Source organism: Varroa destructor, unplaced genomic scaffold, assembly GCF_002443255.2.
Source record: "Varroa destructor unplaced genomic scaffold, Vdes_3.0 BEIS01000007.1, whole genome shotgun sequence".
In the NCBI taxonomy this organism is placed as follows: Eukaryota; Metazoa; Arthropoda; class Arachnida; order Mesostigmata; family Varroidae; genus Varroa; species Varroa destructor.
The window spans coordinates 14,009,771-14,030,214 of NW_019211460.1; the positions used below are offsets into that span (position 1 = coordinate 14,009,771).

The 20,444-nt window shown below is 43.6% G+C and overlaps 1 protein-coding gene across 6 annotated transcripts in view; it reads right to left on the reverse strand.

The window, feature by feature from the left end:
- The window catches only part of LOC111254203 (CUGBP Elav-like family member 5), a 95,113-nt gene that overhangs the window by 16,207 nt on the left and 58,462 nt on the right, over window positions 1-20,444 (reverse strand). For 5 of the 6 annotated variants that reach the window (XM_086974717.1, XM_086974719.1, XM_086974715.1 and 2 more), the window contains 3 exons: window positions 17,999-18,142; window positions 12,224-12,326; window positions 6,735-6,965 (listed from right to left, as the gene is read on the reverse strand). In XM_086974717.1, the coding sequence (XP_086830843.1) occupies window positions 6,735-6,965; window positions 12,224-12,326; window positions 17,999-18,142 (478 nt within the window). The remainder of the gene's footprint in view (window positions 1-6,734; window positions 6,966-12,223; window positions 12,327-17,998; window positions 18,143-20,444) is intronic. The other variant, XM_022814810.2, reaches the window with a different exon arrangement.

Consider the following 20,444-nt stretch of genomic DNA (forward strand, 5'->3'; position numbering starts at 1 on the left):
AGCTGAAGCATCGTCCTAAAGTGAATGTGCGCCTTCAAAGTGGTGTCATGAACATATTTTACCTACATGATAGAGTTGTCAAAAAGATACGAGGTATGTTGTGCATTGCTCTAATGGTTGTGTGTAAAATTTTGCGGGTCTGTTCGCAATATCCCTGTGCAAAATACAGGCGTTTTAAGGAGATCTTGGATATCTGTTTTAGTTCGTACTTAACTAAGTTAGCGAAAAAAGTGAATATACCTTATCAAGATATTATAGACACACCGAACCCCATTTAGCGTAAGAACAATGACCGTAATCGACTTCCGTCTACAGTAATGCGTCGAATACTTTATAGAGTATTGCTTAATGGACTTGAAGGGTCGGACACGAGAAAATATCGTGAGCTTTTTCAACAGACGGTGGACGCTTCAAAAAGAAGAAACTTCTAGGGTAGCTATTTTTCACTCGTCTTTGTAGCGACACTTAATCCGAAAGCTTGTTGCAAAGAAGGGAGGCTTTTTCTTTATCAGAGAAAGAGCTCCTGACATGCGATGTCATCCGTTTCAGGGGGTGTCCGTGTTTAGGACAAGAACGAAAAGTGAGTCATGGGAGAAGGTAACTGGGTAGCTAACCAAAAAGTTGTTAGGACGTCTGGCCAGCTCTGAAAGCTGGCCGCACGCTCCACTGGCTTTCAGGACGTGGGGTTCACGGACGAGCCGTAGCCCAGCGATTCACAGAGATCCTGCTTGCCGGCGTGATGAGATGGAGAAGTTAGAGCGCAACCTAACACAAGACTGTGCGCAGTATGGCATAGGAGCGAACTCGACAAGCCTTCAGAATTCATTTTCACGTCTCTAGGCGAGCAGCTGCGGTCGAGGACCATAAGTCTAAAAGATAAAACCTAAGCTGTATTACAAATTTATTATATAAATGAAAATTGTGGTGTCTTGGCCAATATAGCATTATAAGAAAGTGGGTGTTAGATTTAACAGTAATCTCCAGCGTTTTCGTAATACGTCAAAAGAGTGTAGCTTTAATTAAAAGTAGTTTGAAGTAGCATTTGAAATTTAACTCAATTGAATTATCAATGTTTAGGACAACGGAAGGCAACCTGGGTGTCCGCCGAGATGTGCAGCTCTTGCAGGTTGTTTCATTTCTATTACAGGGCAGTACTTTGCAATTTCTCAGTGTATTCCTGTGCTGTACGGTAGCCGGATCTACTGGCAGATCTGTCTATCGCTTTTGACTATGACGTGAAACTTCGTTTTTTCGCAGAAGATGAAGCGTGAAGCTTGCCCTTGTTGCTGGTGATGGTAAAACACATGGGGCCGGTTTCGTCACTCACTACGTAATTACAATGGAACTGGACTTGCCACACGTTACGAATGGTTGACATTTAGTATAACGTCGAAACTCAGCCTCGCCTTGACCCATCGAGCTAGACAAAAAATCGCTGACTTCTGTCAGATATATATGAGTTCCATTACTTTTCACTCTATTTCGTATTTTACTCGGGCCAGCACCGACAGTTAAATACAATTTGCTTCAGTGCGGGGCGAGTGTACGCTGTTTACTATATCGTAAACCCGAGACTTGGGTTAGGGGTAAACGAAACAAAGCCTTGCCAATGTCGCCAGACCACCGAGCTGGATGGAATGTTCACTGTTTACTGCTGTTTCTCGCGCTGATAGATAAACGGGCTTGCCACGGAAAGAGAATGGCGCGATACCTTACTGGGGCCTAGCTAGGCCATGAAAAGACCGATGTCAGAGGGATGCTTACAGAAAAAAATGCCGTCTCCCAATGTATGAATTCAGGCTCATGCCGTGTTGGTTCTGGAAGGAGAAGGCCCAACAAAAACTAGACAAAGTCACTGAAGACAGAACCCCAGAAGAAGCTGAGAAACAAGAGCTTGATCTGGTAGAAATTCGCGGTTGTTTAAGTAAATAACAATAGCAACAGTAAGAACTGTACGAGCGAAACAGGCCGGGGACGTTTGCTCTTTTCAATCACAACATGACCCTTCGCTCAAAACTATTTTGTTGCGATATCATTTTATAGATGTCCATTGCTTTGTGCTATATATTGACTGTGCCCACAAATTAGTAAAACTCAACGGCCGGTCTTTAACATAGCCGCGACTATATGTGTTTTTCAATGTAGTCCTTGCCCTGTTATTTATTCGTATTGCTCTATAGTTTGATTTGACCCTTTACATTGCTGAACCAATTGTTGTTCTTGCCGTTGTCGGGAAAGCTGGACCAACTAAGAAACAGATTAGCAGTGTCTGACGAGTAGAAACCTGTCGTTCAGAGTTGGCCTGTCAAAACTAGAAAGAAAGCTCATGAAGAAAAAAGCTTGAACAGAACAGGGGCCCTTTTAGGAGTACGTCTTTTAAGAGTAAGAATTGTCTTTTAAGAGCTGTCAGATTTCGCCGGGGCGTGCTGACAGGAATTAGGACCAGCAATCACCAGAGGGTTGTGTATGTTTCGAGAAGGAACAGGTTTATTGCAAGCCTTCAATTCAAAAGCAATCTCGCCCCTTGTCGTCCACTTTCCACCTTCTATAGGCGTAAAAGAGAGCGAGACAAGGGTGACAACGAACAGACGTCGCACCGACCAATGACCTATATATCCCATGCTGTTCAAGGATGAATTTGGTAGGCTTGTAAGTTATCCGTTTTTTTTTAATAGTTTTGTCCTTTATTTTTCCTAGAATTATGGGATTTTTAAGATGCTCCTATAAATGAGCTATTTCTGTTCGCGAGTCTATGTCGAGATAAATACGACCGACCTTTTCAGGAATCTCCACTATTTCATTTGAGTGCAGTTGCTCTTGCCCTTTGGCTACTGCCGGGTCTAACTCCACGCATTTTCTTTCAATCGGGTTCTGCAGCAGGGGTTCTAACGGTGCTAAATTTAATAATAGTTTTAGTCGTTATAACCTGTCTTGGTGTTTTCATCCAATCGTTTTGCGGCGCCAGCCAACGAACACGGCACCGCAGGGCACAAACGCCCGCAACGTGAGCAACGAACTTGCTAGCGCTAACGAACTCGACCATTTTTCTTCAAAAAACGTAATTCATTGCATTCGGGAGATATTCGTTTCGCTCGCTCCTGCAGTGCCGGAGGTCCCTTACAGCTAGCTTATGAGATGAAGCGAAAATTGCATCCCGCTTGTGTTCGGCTTCGCTTGTAGTCCTTCGCTACCAGCACAAACGTAAACCAGGCAAGGAGGCGGCCAAGCTGTTGCCTTTAGCCTACCCGACGCGGCAATTCCCAGATGGGGTCAAGAATTTATGAACAAGGATGATCCGCCGCTGCTGCAACCGGCTCCGCGGACGGCTCTACGAAGGCCACGAGGCAACAAAGACCCGAATAACCTACGCCAGTCGACCGCCAACCTTCAGTAAAACGTGTCAGTCTTGTATGACTAGGTGGAAGCAACGTTCATTCGTCGAACGCCCACTTGCTGCGCCCTCCTGCTTGCCTGTCCGGTTTGTTTATCCTATGCTCTTTACTTCTATCTCCCGCTCTTTTGTTGTCCTCGAAGAAGATAATGTGCGAAGAGAGGGGCGTGGAAGTAGCGAATACAACGTAGTAAGGGTGGAGATGCTTGCGACAAGCTGCTTCTAGACGATCCGATGTACTTTGGTAGCGATACGGTGCGTAATCCGCTGCTCCTGCTGCGGATTGGCTCTCCTTTATTACTGCCTTTCTGTGTATTTTACTTGACGGAGGCAATGGCCGCAACGGCAGCGGTAGTCGGGTAGAATAGGGCGGAGCGGTCGAGTAGAGCCAGAGGTGCGCAAAACTTAAGGACAGCCGTTGTCCTTTTGACTTCGTCGCTTTTGGCTACTCTCCAAAGGCGTCGCTATCGTGCTTTAACAACTTGCCATAACTATACCGTTACTACTATAGCCGACGCCCCGAGCACGCACAACGACAACGGCAACGCATGAACGCGGCTGATACCTGGGCCACAGCAAAAAAAAAATGACTACAGCCAACTAAACAGAGCACAGCCGGACGTTCGCTTGTTGCCTGGATGCCTTCCGTCTCTTTGCCACTACCGCCGCTGTCCGCTCTCCGTTTAACCATGAATTACGATTATGTCTCTCGACTATACTCCAACGTTACACTGTTATTGCTGCTATAGGGGAGACCTCGTTGCTTCTGGTGCAACCACCGTGTCTTTTCTTTTCTCCTTAAGTCCATTCGCTGTCACGCCGACATCAGTAACAATAAACAGCAAGGAGAGGATGTTGGCTAAGGATAAAGGGAGCAAGTGGAGATGTTGGTCCAACTAAACCACTGTAGGGCAACGCTGGGTTTTGAAATGTTGCCTCTTGCCCACTGTCAAAAGTCGCTTCGTTGCCCTGTGTCTCTGGATATCTCAGTCACTCGCCACGTCACAAAGAAGGGCTGCTGGCAGCTGGTTTAGTTAGATTTGTCAAATTAAGCCAGTCAAACAGCTTTTTCCAATAATCGTAGGCGTAACACCGGGCACTGATGCAGATTATAGTAGCAAAGTAGCGGATACAGAAGTACGGCAGTTGAACACTTGCTATTGACTGGCTATCGTACTGATATGATCGTGATGGGCAGTAAACTGATGGCCAATGTTGCGTATAACTCTTCCCTTTGCAACGACGAAGCCAAACAATACTTTTGATATGATTTTTATGTGTCAAGCAGCGTACTGGCACAAACAAGCACAGCTACACACACAATCCGTAATTGTTTATCCATAAGTTTTTCTAGCTATATTTCTCCCCTCATCCTTGCCCCCGTCCAATTTTACCTTATATCCTTTTCTTCTTTCGGAATAGCATTAGCATTCTAGCTGGCCTGTAGCTTCGCGAAAGTTTCTGGTGCAGAGCTATTTCGGTATTGGTGCTACAACGATAGTTAATGCCACTAACTAAATGGAAAGCGTCCGTTTTCGTCCGCTTCGCCGGGGATGCAGGCATGCTGATAGAGGAATCCCAAACCCGGTCAGTCGAAAGGGGCGCGTCTCGTCCCCGCCTCTGTCCTAGTCCCATGATGCTCTCGCATTTGCCTCCAGCTTTCATCGCGTGTGTCCGTTCCCTCCTGCCCCCGTCGAAACAAAGCTAGGGGGTTGATTGCACGTCCAAATTAACATACATATTAGACCAGCAAACCTCGTTTACAAGCTCGGCAGCTGTTCGAAGCTGTCCGTCCTGTCAAGCTAGTGTCAGCATCCTGGCAGAGGAGGACACTTCATCTCCGTTTCCGCACACTTTTCACCAGTGATCTCTCGCAGCGTTTGCAGACGCTCAAATCTTTGTATTAGCCATTTGGCTAGCAAAACGTACGTGAGCTAACAACTAAAAAAAGCCACTAACTGCTCATTATTTTCAATATCTTGAAGACATTCTTTTTCTCTGTACGACGACCTGATTGCATAGTTTGTGAAACACGAATGCTTATTGTCAACGAGATTATAGTGCAGACTGTAGCCGTAAACATGAAATATTTCACGACACAACAACACAAACTCCGAGGAAAGACACTTACTCGGGTTTGAACGCACACGTATTATCTCATCGTCAGTGTGTATACGTGAATTATCTGTTGATGCTTTACGAAACTTGGAACTATAATCAGCTTTAAACCAGCAAATAGAGGCCTAACGACAATTAGCAACATAATTTCCCGTAAACTTAGGGGGGGCGCGGTCGTTTAGATTCGAAACTGGGCGTAGATACATTTCGTTTCGTCCTGGAAGAGGCCAGCGGCCTGAGGCACTGTTCAGGCCAGTACCAGACGCAAAACTCCAAACAGGTACTCAGTCAGTGGCATGATAGTTATTAATAGGCAAATCGCCAGTGACTCAATCACCTAGTGAGGCTAGTATATTCTCAGCATTTCTTCTCAGATTAAGTAATATTATGAGAGCTATTTGGGTCATACCATTTCTGAGAAAGACATTCAGCCAGTCGTTTTGGCCTAACTCTATGATAAGCTTCTACTCATATCAATCCTCGCAATTAAAGCCCATAACTAAATAATAAATAATGTGTCGGTAGATAAGTTGTGCTGGAAAGTCTAGTCAGCATGTGCCAATGTAAAATATAACTAATTTCATCTGTAGGTTATTAAAAAGTTAGCCAAAAATTTATTGGAAGAACTTTCGGGACGGGGGATGTCCATTGTAGTACATGGTAATGATCCGATGTGCCTCAGTCTCCATTTTGGGAACGTTACAGCAAATCCCATTATTAACGTATTGTCCATCAAAGCCCAGTAAAATCTGCTCAATCCGGGCGAACCGTGCATACAGACGTATTTTTGCAAATTCAAATATATTAAATAACCAAATAATATTTCCACAAAACGACTATGCACGGAAATAGCTAAGGAAACTAACGGCTTTTACGAATGCGTCAAGCAGTGACAGTAGCTCATGCACATAATACTATTATTATTAACGGTTATTGTATATAACGGTTATTGAAAATAAATATCTACTGTATACATTAGATGCGCATGTTGATTGGTCAATGTCTGGGTCGGCCATGCTTCCACGATGCCCATATCGCGTGAACGGCTCTCTCTTTATGTATATATATATATATAATTTTTTTTGTAGTCTCGGTCGCTATTGATCTCAAAGTCGCATTAGTGTGATAGACGCCATCTGCTATGGACACAGTCATACATATATTGATAGGGTGCTGGTTTGGCTTGTTGGTGGGGTGGAGCATGCAGGTCCCATGGGATACTTACGCAATCCAGGGTATCCCGCAGCCGGCACGTGTGCGGTGTAGGCGGCAGCTGGTTGGATTTGCGAGAGACCGGAACCGTCTGAGGCAACTGATGTGGCCGTGTTCAGGAAGTTGTGCGGCGTCGCCGAGTAGAGTTCCTCCAGCTGGCTCGATTGTTGACTAGAACAACCGAATGATGGGGCCAGAGCGCTTCCTGGAGGTGACGGAACCGTGCCCGCCGGCGAACCGCAAGCTACAATACACACCGGAACAAACGCGACACCAACAATACATCCGAAATAATAAGACCAGCCTGCAACCCCCCGGCAACAAACCTTCTCTCTCTTGGTCGGTCTCATTCGGGGGGTGAATAGTGGACAAACTGCAACATCACCATCTGAGACTTATATGATAGGGCGGGCATATTGCGTTTATTAACTTGGCCCCGTATGGCGTAGCAATACGTGTAACGAAGGAACGTGGGGGTATTAGTGGCCGCTGTAAGCACAGAACAGGACTAAATTGGGCCGAAGGAAACTGTATTGCATGTCATGTTGAGTACTCTGTACCTATGCTGGCCTTCACAAGTTGACTATGTAGCATTTCCAGACGAGCGAACTACTAAGTTGTTTAGTTACCTGATGGGGCCGATATTTGGGGGGTGTATTTGGAAAGGGTGCAACTAGAAAACCGTATTCGATTTCTATGCTAGCACGATTATCTTATTGTGCATCTCTCTCCTATTGAGTTACACTTTTTAGCCACCATAAGTGGAACTTATCGTTGCAGATTGGCATTTGCCATACGCCTTATTAGAGCTTCTCATGTGGGCATCAGAATAGTGCATATAAATGTCGATATGCAACTGATACGTGCTAAAGGAAGAGCTGGTAACAAGTGTGATCGAATCGTAAGTGTCGGCAATCCTTCACTTTTTTTTGCCCTGACAGGCCGTAGTTGAGCGTATTTTAAAGTTTACCAGCGCCTTTTTTTTCTGGAGTTTAATCCGCTAGCCGGCAAAACCGGCAGGTTTCAAGTGCTTTCTTTTCGCGCCTGCGCAAAACCTACGCTATTTGGTTCCTCCATGGCGGAAAGGTGCCACTGCCAGATCCCAGATTCGAATTGGAAATCAAGAGTCTACTTTCTCCAGTCGGATCCAACGTGATAATCTTTTTATATTTCGCTTACGGTATCCAGCTGAATAACAGTTAAACACGACCCGTCCTATGCGATGTTCGCGTATAGGCTGCATAAAATATTCAGATATTAACAAAAAGCTCATTTTGTTTATTATCGTTTATTCTTATTTTCTTAATTTTTTGGTTTTCAAGTACAGTATACCCTCACAAATTTATCTTTGCCCCACCAGTTGTTGTTATCATTTTATCCGTAAAATAGTTACCAAAATTCAGGCTTGAACAAGAAATTACTGTAAGACACCGTCTACTGCGAGGCCGCTATAGCTAGGACATCTAGGCTAATGTAGGAAATATTTTTTCTAAAAGTGGCTCAACAAAATTTTTGTTGAAACCGAAACACTGAGTGGAGTCTGTTTTTTACGTCAAACAACCTAATGAACTTCTTCAAGCAATACGGTGAGCTCCTTGACGCACACACGGTACCAAATATCGTGTTGGAATATAGCTATTCTTGACGAAATATCGGACAGCAAATTCTATGCACGGATCATTTTAGTTTAGAAGTAATCGTATCGAAACAATATACCTAGTAAGACAAAAACAAAAAAGGTTTCCAACAGTGCATGGTGCGTGATCATCAACAAGCGAAAATATAGAAACGAGACGCAATAAACAAGAACGCCTATCACTTATCTAAAAACTTAATGTTAACTCTAAATATGTTACAGTTTACGCATCAGAAATTTCTTATGATGTAAATAACAGTCAAATATACACAAGATGCAATAATCTCTCTCTCTATATATAAATGATCATTGCTTTACTTGCATTTTACCTCCGTGGATTCACTAAGAACGCCACAAAACTCTAAGGTAGCACAACTTTTTTTTAAATAAAGTTACACCTTTCAAATGAATTGGGGTGGCTGAGACAAACCCACTAGAAGCAACCCAACACTGAACGGCATAAAAAACGCTTTGCTATCAATCGACTCTAACCTACCGAAAAAGACGAGCACGAAGAGTTTATTCCACCGAGAATTAAGGCTAAGAATGATCTATTCGTAGTTCATCATACGCCAACAGGCTGAGATAACAATTGAGCGAAGTCAGGCCAAATTTTATGCACAGATCTCACCTGTCGCTTTCGCTCTATGGCATATCAGTGTATCTACAACAGATATATTGTAATGAGTCTCAATGTTACGCCCATATAATTGGCCCTGCATTTGGTAGAGGTAGCTTCGACTGTTTCGCTACTATATATATTTTTCTGCCACTGCACGTCAGTAAAATTGCGGCTGCACGACAACTAGCACGTGCCGTCGTATACGAAGGGTATTTGCACGCTTCGGTGACCCTTAACAGGTACAACAGCTCGGTAAGGTGACCCTCTGACTCCTAAAGGCGGTAGTTTGTCCTCTCGCCACACCTCTAGTCACACAGTTTTGCCTTCATTTCAGGTGGCCTTCGGCCTGCTCAGAGCCTCTCCGCCTCGGTCGTCTTCTCTTCCATCTTCTACTCGCAAAAGCAGAGTAAGAGGAATTCAACGGTGAATTGATTTAAATGTTAATGTTCCCTTAGGTCCAGCAGTGCTGACAAGGCTCCACCTGGCAGGAAAAGAACCGTGCCGCTGACATTCAGCTTGTATGTACATCCTGGGTCGTGAAAACGAACGCATCAACCAAAATGAACTGTACAAGCAGCAGCAGCAGCTTGAGCAACAAAGACAGGCTGACGATAGTAACGGCGTGGCGACGACTACAATGAAACCGAACAGGAACAGATGGCAAAAACAGCATAATACTAGCCTAGAACAACATACAGCTAAGCAACAATGCCAACAATAACAACAACAACTACCGCGGCATAGCAGCAACAGCAGCGACAACATCAACAACTATAGCAGAACAGACGCTTAACAATACTTCAAAATATTCAGAATGGAATAATACGACGAGCTAGCAGGACAAGGCTAAAGCGAACGGCCGTTGACACTTACCATTTTTGTCCATCTTTGATTGCACTGAGAAAAGAAGGTCCTAAAATAGACTAGCCTGGAACAACTCTTCAGTAGATCCTATTTTCCCAGCATATACTACTCATAATAAATAGTTACTTTGTTTTTTAGGCACGGGTAAATACACATTTTGCTTAACTATTGCGAAACAATATGCATATACACACATGCTTATACATATACTATATATATATGCGCGCACTAATGTGGCGCATACGCATTACCCTAGTAACTTAACAATTGACCGCTTATTTGGACAGACAATCATATTAAAGAAGGCCTGGGTAAGCTGTAAATCTTTCGCATGGCACGTGCGTGCCTGTATCCACAAATACAGTTTTATCTACCTGCATTTTATAGATCCGCTTACGCTGGTGTAATTTAGTCTTACTGAACAAGATGAGAGTCACTAGCAAAAAAGCCTCCCCTATAGCTGCAGATAGAAGTTTTGAAGGCCTATAGAAGGCAAATTAGTTCTATTCGCCTAACAGTTACTAGCCTTCAGTTAGTTCTGCCCTTCCCATCGAATTATTTTTTAGGAGATGGTAGGGTTTTTTTTTAGGTGTTGGTAAGGTTTTTCTAGGGGGTGATAGCGTTTTTGTGAATCGACAGGCGTGAAACAGGTATCTCTATTGGCTTTTAAGGGTGCGCTCTAAACTGCTTTCTCGGCGAGTATGTGACTCTAGCAAATGCTGATCGAACGCGCCAGCAAAGCGAGATGTTACTTTATGTCCAACTTTAACTGTGGTAGACACAATTGAAGTACAACGCAACGCTATTTATGGTCGGTCCTCAGCTCCGGCAGACTGCGAGAATGTGGCCATTGTAGGCCGTATCCAGAATAGGCGCAAGACCTATTCGTTGTTGGTTCGAGAAAATGAATTGATCTCTACTTGTTTCCAGTTGCAAACAAAATCTATCCAGACCAGTTGACGGTATGGCGAGAATTTGCATATACACGATTATTGTACATATCAGCAAATGCACAATTACATACACAGGCTCACAAACACAAAGGTAAGCCCATGATGATCCTCTCCAGCCCAAGACGATTGTGTCGTACATAACGCAATCTGATGATGACGAGGTGGCATTTGCTTATAGCGGATGAAAGGCCAATATATGTTTGTATGATCATGACCTGCTGTTCTAGACAACACTAAATTGTTTATTCGTATTAAGTTCTTATCCACGTATTTATAAAACGTATAATACGTTTGATGTAGTTTTCTTTGTTTTAAGTCACCACCTCTTTTTATCGGCTGTCCAATCGTTTATGCTGAAGGCATCGTCTACTATGTTTTAGTACAAACGTTCATAAACGTTTTGAACAACCGCTTATTAAGCCAGCTCAAGAGGAACGATGAAGCACATCTTTGTAAAACCAATGTCTTCGCTATTCTAACCTACCTATTTTCGCTAACATCAAGAAGCTTTTCTCCCACGCCCACGATATGTACATTTCCCATAGCACATAATAATCCTATGTTTGTCCAAGGTTGTTTTGGCAAGGACGCTTATAGGTATTTTTATAGTATACTGTTTTCTCTTTTACTCTATGAAATGTCTTCCAAGATTCCGTATTTGCTTGTCTCAAATGCTTGTTTGTGCTGGAAATGGTCCAAATGAAAATTCCGCCTATTCGGAATAGGACTTGAATGTTGACCTATCGTGCCCATTACGAGTGTGGAGAGAGGACTAAAAAAATAGGTGAAAATACCGAGAGGGCCTGTATTCAGATAATATAATGCTTCTTAAAAAGGTACAGGATAGCGTTTTGTATGTTTTCGTAAAGAAACTTTCAAGCTTGTTCTGCCTTGAGTGGACCAGAGTCGTCTTGAAGAACGTGCATAATCTCTATCACGCGATACTAATCTAAGCTCTTTTACTCAGTATATTGTTTCTGTTTAAGTTATTTCAAGCCTATAGTGTATATAAAACTTTGTTATACAAAAGATTATGGAAGGTTGTTTCAACCAGAAGATAAAGGCTTAAGGGGGTCATTTTTCAATAAAATAAGGCGAGAACTCCCTTTTATTGAGGCTAACAGTAATTGCTTACAAAATATTATGTACACTTACGACGATCTAGGGGGGTAAGTAGTCTAATTATCGCGTAGTATTATATTGATATATGGTAATCATTCCAGCTGCAACCCGCAGTAGGATAGGGAATACGAAACAAAGCATTTGGCGGTTTTGCCAAGCTGAATCTAATGGAACAACAAAAAAACAAATAGAAAAAAATAATTTCTATGCGGAGTTCGACTTCATCGAACTCCGAAAAAACTATAAACCTCCCCTTTGCTGTAGTTGTAATACTATTACTAATCCCGGTAAGCTCTTGCACTTACCAGAGGTGGGCGTTAGGGCTGGGCTGGGTAGCGCTGAAGGAATCGCGACAGCTACCTGCGGACTCAGAGAAGGCAGGTACGACGTCATAAGAGCAGCCGTTTGCTGGAAGTTAAACGTGGAAATGACTTTAGAGAAATATATTCATTATGTGTATTCTTATCCGCTATGTATACCTATGTACTTTCAATAAATGAGTTATTCTCGTTATTACATCTTTTGTGTCCATCTCCTGGTTTTTCCCATCAACCCTCGCTCGCCTTGGGGTGTACCTAAACCCTATTTTACCTAGCCCCATTTTCTCTCTCGAAGTACTCAGCCAGTTATCATAGGTATTCGTCAGCATTATTCTCTGCTCCAGTCAGAGAAGCGGGAAGTTTTGAGGGCCAATATTTTTATTTTTACTGGGCGAAAGAGGCCGTTGTTGGTACCTTTGTGGCCTCTTTTTGTACAAAGCCTTAGATCAGGCCATCTCTCTAGTACTCGAAGCAAGAAGGAGCAATATTGTCGCTGCTTTAATTTCAACCCCTACTCCATGTGAAGTGCTGACTCATCCGGTTATTCAGGGTTGGAGAGCTTGTTGAATTAATATGTGTAATGTAACATTTAAGCAGACGTTAAAACGAAGCAGAGATGCTAATATTTCTAAGTTGTTCTTTAACTTTGTTTCTTCTACGTCTGTAAACAGCCTTTCTCTCTCGCCTCTTTCTGTTAGCAACCAACAGCCTTTCGTGGCGACGGTGACGGGTCAGAGACATAATCGCGGATATCCCCACTAAACCCCGGCCACTACAAATATCATTGCATTATTGAGTTGTGAGGAAAATAATAGAACCGAAACCTCCGAACCAACTACTATATAATTGGAGATGCGGTTTGAGATTTATTGATAACGACAACGATTAGAATAGTTGAAACAACAGCTCATTCCCAAAAATAAGTAATATTCGAAGACTACATTGTGCCATTACCACTACACAAGTGAACCTGTCAAGCCACCAATGGACTCTATAAGCCGTTGAATAGAAAACCACTTGGATTCATTCACTCTGACATATAGGGACGTACCGGCAAGTATCACCCCGTTAACAACGAAGTGTTTCCTTTGCCACAAGTACCACAACGAAAACAGTTGTCTTACGGTAACAACTCAGCATAATGCTTGTCTATATATACAGACAATTGTGCTCCGTATCCTATCCTTTTTCTATGACATAGTCAATTACGATAGGTATCATTTCTCGGCCATCTTGACACATGTGTTTATCTGTCCTATCCACAAAAGGAATGTAGAAGGATCCAGCTCGACCTTACTGTTTCAATAGTTACTCCCTACTCGATGAGCCAACAGTGTGATGAACAGACACACAGTAGCGAATTCATCGACAGGTCGCCTTGGCATCGGTAGATAAGGACTCTCGTGACGGGACGAGCCTTATACACCCGTTCAAGTCTTCACGAATCCGTTGCTATTGCCGACTTCGCTCAGAATGATAACGTTACCAACAGGCCGACGATGATGATGGAAATATGATAAGACAAGGGATTGCCGTACGAAGCGCTGTCTAGTCGATGGAAGGTTGTTGCTTTAGTAGCTAGCAAAACCAAGGAGACGAACCCGGTGGTGTCAGGTCCTACATTACTGTATTCCTTCCGAGTTATTTCTCTGCTGCTGCGGAGAGTGTTACATGAAGCGTGACGGCAGCATGACGTAGCGTTAGAAGAAAAAAAACGATGAAAGTGTCGTCCACGATGACAACGTAAGCAGTAGCAACAACGACAAAAATAGTATCAGCAGCAATGGTTGCTTCTGTTGTTATTCCGAGAGGCCAGGAACCATTTAGTGGACAGAGAGCTTTTTGTTTAGCGGGGTGCTTGCCGCACCCCCGTGTCATCCTGGCTATCCCTATTACCTCCGCTACTTTACTCCGCGCCCACCTCCCCCAATCGATATAAAGCCGGTCGGTTAGCAAATCTTCCTTGAAGAATGTTTTTTTTTTTCGGACGTATCGTTTCTGAAAAAGAAAAACCGACCGCTACAACCGCTGCCGTGCCAGTTTTAGTCTTTTCCACCTCAATACTTGGACACATCTTCAGATGCCAAGAAGGAAAAAACAAAGAACAGGTCTAAAGTTTCTTGCTATAATCCTTTTCAGCCGTCAAAGCAGAAAACGCAGCTGGACGTCTAGGTTAACGAACGACCTAGATGAAGAGAGCGAGCAATTCAGTTGTGCGTATTTTCGACAATCCTCAAGTGCCCGTTCACTGCCGCTGGCGTAATCATCAAACGGCAGTGCTTCGCCGAGTTTTTGTCCGTCTTTATTTCTCCTGGCAATGACACAGGAACGGCGGCGGGACAGACTTCATCATCGCCGCCGATGTGGTGCCATTGGTCGTCAACGGGCAGGAGATCTTACCAGCTGGTTGGACAGCAAAGAGAGACAGCCGATAGCAGAAAGAAAAAGGTGCGAAATGAAACAGGCACACATAAAAGGTACACTAAAAGGACACATGTGGTGGGCAAATTGACTCAGAATCTGATAAGCGTTTTGACGGTACAGACGCGGCGAATTTCTTCTTGCAGATGCTACTACAGCTGTCGGATCCGCGGCTCACACCAAAAAACCACTGAATGTTGAAAAACGGTATAAATTTTGTAGAAGATTTTTAGGGCGTAACGCAGGATAGTGCTTTAGTTCAGCTTGCGCGAAGGAGGCAATGCAGTGAATGTGTCACAAACGTATGCAATACAAATTTCTTTTTTAGTCTTTAATTCAACAAGGATCCGGCAAGCAATCATAAGGGCATCTATCGCAAAACTTGCTCGATTTACACCCATCAAATTCTGTGATGTAGACGGTCTATCTTCCATCGAATGGCAGTCATACAATAAACCGTAGCGTGCGATTCGGCGTGCAAAAACGCGGAAAGCAAATCACTAGCTACTACTGGAAGCGAGAGTTGGTGTCCACGAATCCCGGGCCCCCGTCTGCCCAGTCTAGAAACGCTTGAGAAGCAAGCCCTTCCTCTGAGTCACGTATCGAGGCACTGGGTCTATAGCAAGGGATTTGCATTGACAATAAAACGAACTTAAGATCTATCTTGGATCCAATGGGACTGCCGTAAGCAACCAACTGTATCGCCAGACAGACAGAAGGAAACGCGCCGCAATAAAGAATCAGGAGAAGAGTAGGTGGATATTGGGAGAAGTTTTAGATATAGGAAGAGGTGGAGCTAGCGACATCATCCGGAGGTCGACTCAAGTAATATCGAGAGTCGTTCACTACCGGTAACGTCCAAAATGGCGGGTCTACGAGCGAATAAAGCGAATATCAAGTTAAGGCCACCAGCAGCGGGCAGCGACGGGGCACTATGGCATCTGCAACATCTAAATCAACTCCGCCTCTGTCAACCCGCTCGCACTTTGAGCATCCCGTGTAGAAGCATTAGGATCTTGATACAATAGTGCCACCTCCTCTACCTCCTTCCCCAAGGTCTTAAAAAGCTCCTTTAGAGCGACGCCATACACGAAACAACGACTACTAACTACTGCCATATATTGGCTCGTTATGCGATTACCCGGCATGCTGCGCTATGTAATGCATGTTTCGGCTCGTATGTGCGTACACATGATATATATATATACAGTGACCCCATTCAGTATGACACATGCGCAGAGATGTTGTGCAAGCACGTCGACCGGCTACTTGTTGTACTTGAGGTTCATTCTTTTTGCTCAATGTAGCATAAAACCTAAACAATTGCGGAAAAAGTATAAAAATTATGAGAAATTTACATTGCAACTGTTGGAGAGCCATAATGAATAATGTGAAATCAGCATTTTCAAGAAAGTGATTGGGGATTCAGTAATTTAATACAAGAAAACATTGGGCTGACATGTAAAGAATAACTCACTTTTTTACCGTGCAACACGAAAGCTTTATGTTCAGGGTAGTCAGTAAAAATCTCTGGGAGTTGTTAAATTGTTGCTAGTGAATGACGTAAATGTTTTATAAGCGACGGGTGAAATGTTCCGACTAGAATCGTCTGTGACGGCTGGTTAACCTGGACGAAATTTTAGGTATGCGTAAAAACCTAAAGAAGTCGTGGGTCCTCACAATTATCAAAAAATAGTCTTTAGGGCTTTTGTCCAGGGCCACACGGCCCAGACTCCAAGGACAGGGTCGTATATGCCCGGCAGTAAAAGGGTGTATATGGCAACCGAAATTAGAAAAGGGGATGAGGTCCTATGACGAGGTGCTTCCCAGAAGCGGATCATAATATTGGTTTTCAAATCTTACTTATCTGAAATTTCATCATGTCCGATAACACGGCATGGGTTTACGTTGTGTAACTTAGGGCGGTAATCTCATCTTTTTAGAAGCGAGCAAGCATAGTTGAGGTCGCCAGTAGTTGACGCCGCGGCACACATGAGACCACTTGGCACGATTTGTACCCTCCACGTAAAAAAACTCCAACGATTGATCTTTTGCAATAAAGATCGTACCATTGTAGGAAAACAGGTCCAGTCAACGTATAACCAAGGCAGTAAGGTTCATTTTATGTTCCCAAGCATGGGATTTAAGAAGAATATCTGCGCTGATAGCAACGACAGAGTCCAGCAAGTAACTGGCCATTGGTCGTTGCGAGGCAACGCAGAGCAATCCGGGTGGGTTGGTTCTTCGCCCGCGCTGGCATCAAGGATTTTCTTAGTAGCGCCATTAAATTAAAAGCGCCCCTGAAAATTCTCGGAAAGTAACCCTGCGGAGTTAGGACGCTCAACCAAGTTATCGAACGTTTAAATACGTTCAGCTAAGTAAGCTGCTCTCACGAAGGCTTGAATAATAAGAACCAGTTTATTCACTGAGCAAGCAATATGAGATAGTAGCAAGCAAAATTAAACCGGTTACACTAATAAACAGACAGACATATAGACATAAAGGAGATAATTTCCTTGGCAAGGTTTCAGAACTCAATTGACAACACAAACGCTGAAATTATACCAAACATTTGAAAAGCCTTTTTGCATTGAAACAAGTAGATAGTACCCGTCAGAATATTTTAACAGCAAAAATTTGGAGAGCCAAAAACTGAGAATATAACGGAAAATTGACATTACAGGGTCTTGTGGCTTACTCGATTCTGCTACTCTTAGATTAATCTTACTGTACCAGATTATTATGCGACCCTATAGTGCCATCATATCCGTGTCGTTTGAACTCGTTGTGATGCGTTCACCCGTGTAAGCTTTAGCATTACTCTATGAAGCGGGACTACTTCATGTAGCAATACGATATAGGCAGGAGTTTTTGACGAACCATACCTTTTAAAACGCATTGTCCCACTGGAGTCTAGGTAAAGTTCAAAGTTCTCGAAAGAAATGTCTCGTACGTACTTTTGTTTGTGCTTTGTACTATAAATACGTAACTAAGTCGTGATGCATGTTTCGAAATGAGCAAGACGTGAGGCAAATGCTTATTTCAGGTCATACCAATGAACAATCGTGAAAGACTAATGGTACCTTAAGCAGGTTTACGGTCCTCTAACAAATAATACTCTCTGAGTTCTTTGTCTTCATTTTTTATTTTGAGGTGCCAGGCTGTGTCTAAATATGTAACAATAATAATATATATCTAAATTCGCTGGGAAGTGTGCCCTTAAAATCGCCAACACAGCGTTAGCCACGTAATTTTCTGAACACCATATACCTATCTTTGTATACTGCATTGTATACGCGATTTCCCTTGCTACGACAGAGACAAACTGACAGCACTTACCGGATTGGTGGCGTTGGCGATGTGCTGCGCGGGCGGCGCAGCGCCCCCTAGCGGATAGGTGGCGTACGAGCTGCCAAACTGTTGCAAAATGCTTTTGGCGAACGGGGCCACGAGGGATGGACATAGTTGACCGATATTCGCCATCTGCTCAACGAAAACAAGGCACGCAAGTCCACACAAACAAATAGAAAAATAGACGTGGATTCCGAAGGGACAGTCGAATGAGCCCAAGTGAACACGAAACAAAAATACCACTTGTAAAACATTGCTGTAAGGACACGCTACGAGGATATATGTTACGTTACATGTGTACAGGCTTGTCGGCGCATCTCTTTTCTTCTCCCTATTGGTGCGAAGGCGCGACCCAGTCCGTCAAATCAAGAGCAAGCACAATTTTGGTCTAGTGAAGCGTATTGACCAGCTTCTGGGGCAACTAAAGTACGCCCCATCGAAAACTGCCCACCCATCTTGTCCAAGTTCTGAAAGCGGCGTGTCACCTCGGTGACAGGTCTAAACGCCCATACTCGGCTGCATCGCCGTAGACCTTATCGGCTGGGATAGGTGTCTGCTATTGGGGCTATTTCCAAAGTTGTGAATACCTAAAGTTACACAAAAGGACCTTACAAATGCCATTACATACTAGAGACGTCGAAAAGCAACTGGCAAGTGATGAAACAATTTGAACATGGCGTATTCGCCTCTTCATCGATCGTTGCACCCGTTCCATTTCGTCTAATAATTTCTCAAAGCTGTGACTAATCTCTACGACGTATTTGTCCTGGGTATATTATACATAAAAGCATATTTAGCATCCCAGCGACGCACTGTACCGACTCTTTCATACCAAGCAGCATTTGGAAATCAGATTTCCGGGCTCGCCAAGCTATCGTTGTTGCTGCTGCTACCGCTCTGGTTGTCGGCGTTTTCCCGGCAGCTTTCACACGATGACACTGGCATGCCTTGCGCAAAGACCTAGAATATCACTAGTTTTAATCTTAGCTCTCAGACGTTGGCCGTCAATGCAGATGTACGGCTCATACATTCTGTATCCAAAGCCCCGCTACAGATCGTTCGTAAAACTATAATATTTTGTACTTCAATAGCTGCGCTTAGGCAAACGCTGGGAGTGGATACATGGTCGCGAGTAAGGCACTTTTTCTGTCCTACGAATATAAAAATGAATCTCACCGAGACATATTCCGCCGAGTCAATTTGTTTCAACTTATGTCTTTCTGACACGACTTATACGCGACTTTGAATCTTCTGATATATGTATATATATGATAGCTTGGCGTATGCAAAAAAGGAGGACGAAGGAAACAACGAGCGTAAGCCAAAAACGGATACTGTTTCCAATTAAGGTCTCTCTGTTTTTTCTTGTCCATTCGACTATCGACAGAATGTTTACCGATCTATTGGAGCAAGTGCATAGTGAACGCCTTTTTTTTTGCTCGATACTGAGAACTGTATAATAATATACTATTTTTTTTTTAGGGATATATAAATCGGTCGTCCTTGTGGGTTACCGCCATTTGCTTGATTATTTGAATTAGCTGTCTTGGATCGGCATTCCTAAATCTCTATGCACACATACACAGACACACTGCACTAAATTAGCATTTGACCTTTCAATACAATGGTGTCGTACCCCGCGATGGAAACTATGATGGCGTGAGTGATGATCGTGACCTAAAGAGCAGACACAAATGACGAGTGCTGGCGGCTAGGTACGCTGTCTGGATGAATATTCCCCCTGTGTTGTATATCTGTACAGAACATGCTTTATATAGCGGCTGCAGCGGTAAGCATGTATCCGCTTCACTTTCTCTGGGTCGTTCGGCCCTCGTAAACAGGAAGGAAACGACAAGACGGAGACTTGCATTACGTCTGTTTGTCAATTTGACTTGGCTTCCGTTTTTTCTGTGTTAGTTTGATCATCTGAACTATAGTTGGCGGCAGCAAGTGGTACCTCCAGCAAATCATATCCACTCTGCTTGTGCAATCATTTTCTGCAAACACCAAACGTTGACGCTCGCCATTCCCTGCCCCATAAACAAGTCCACGTCAGCCATCCAGGCCATTAAAGACTGTCTATATCCAATAAATGTGTTGTTGTTGATGGCGGGCGCAGCTCGGGTTTGTTTTACAGAAAGCTCTAACTAATTACAGGTGCTGCTACTCCCGCACGTGGCCTTGTTAAACGTGCATTTAGCTCATTCAAGTAATTTCGACTATTAAGAGTGGTTCATTGAAAAATCTACTCCGTAACATTTACAAGAAGAAGATTACATTCAATTTGCACATTATAGTAACCCAATTTTTTGAAAAACCAATGCATAGCACAAGCAGTCTCTCGCCAAGACCGTATCGCTTTCTCAGTGTCCTAACAGGTCGTCGAAGCAATGTTAAATAGCTATATTACGGCTTGTTACAGAGGGGACAGCTG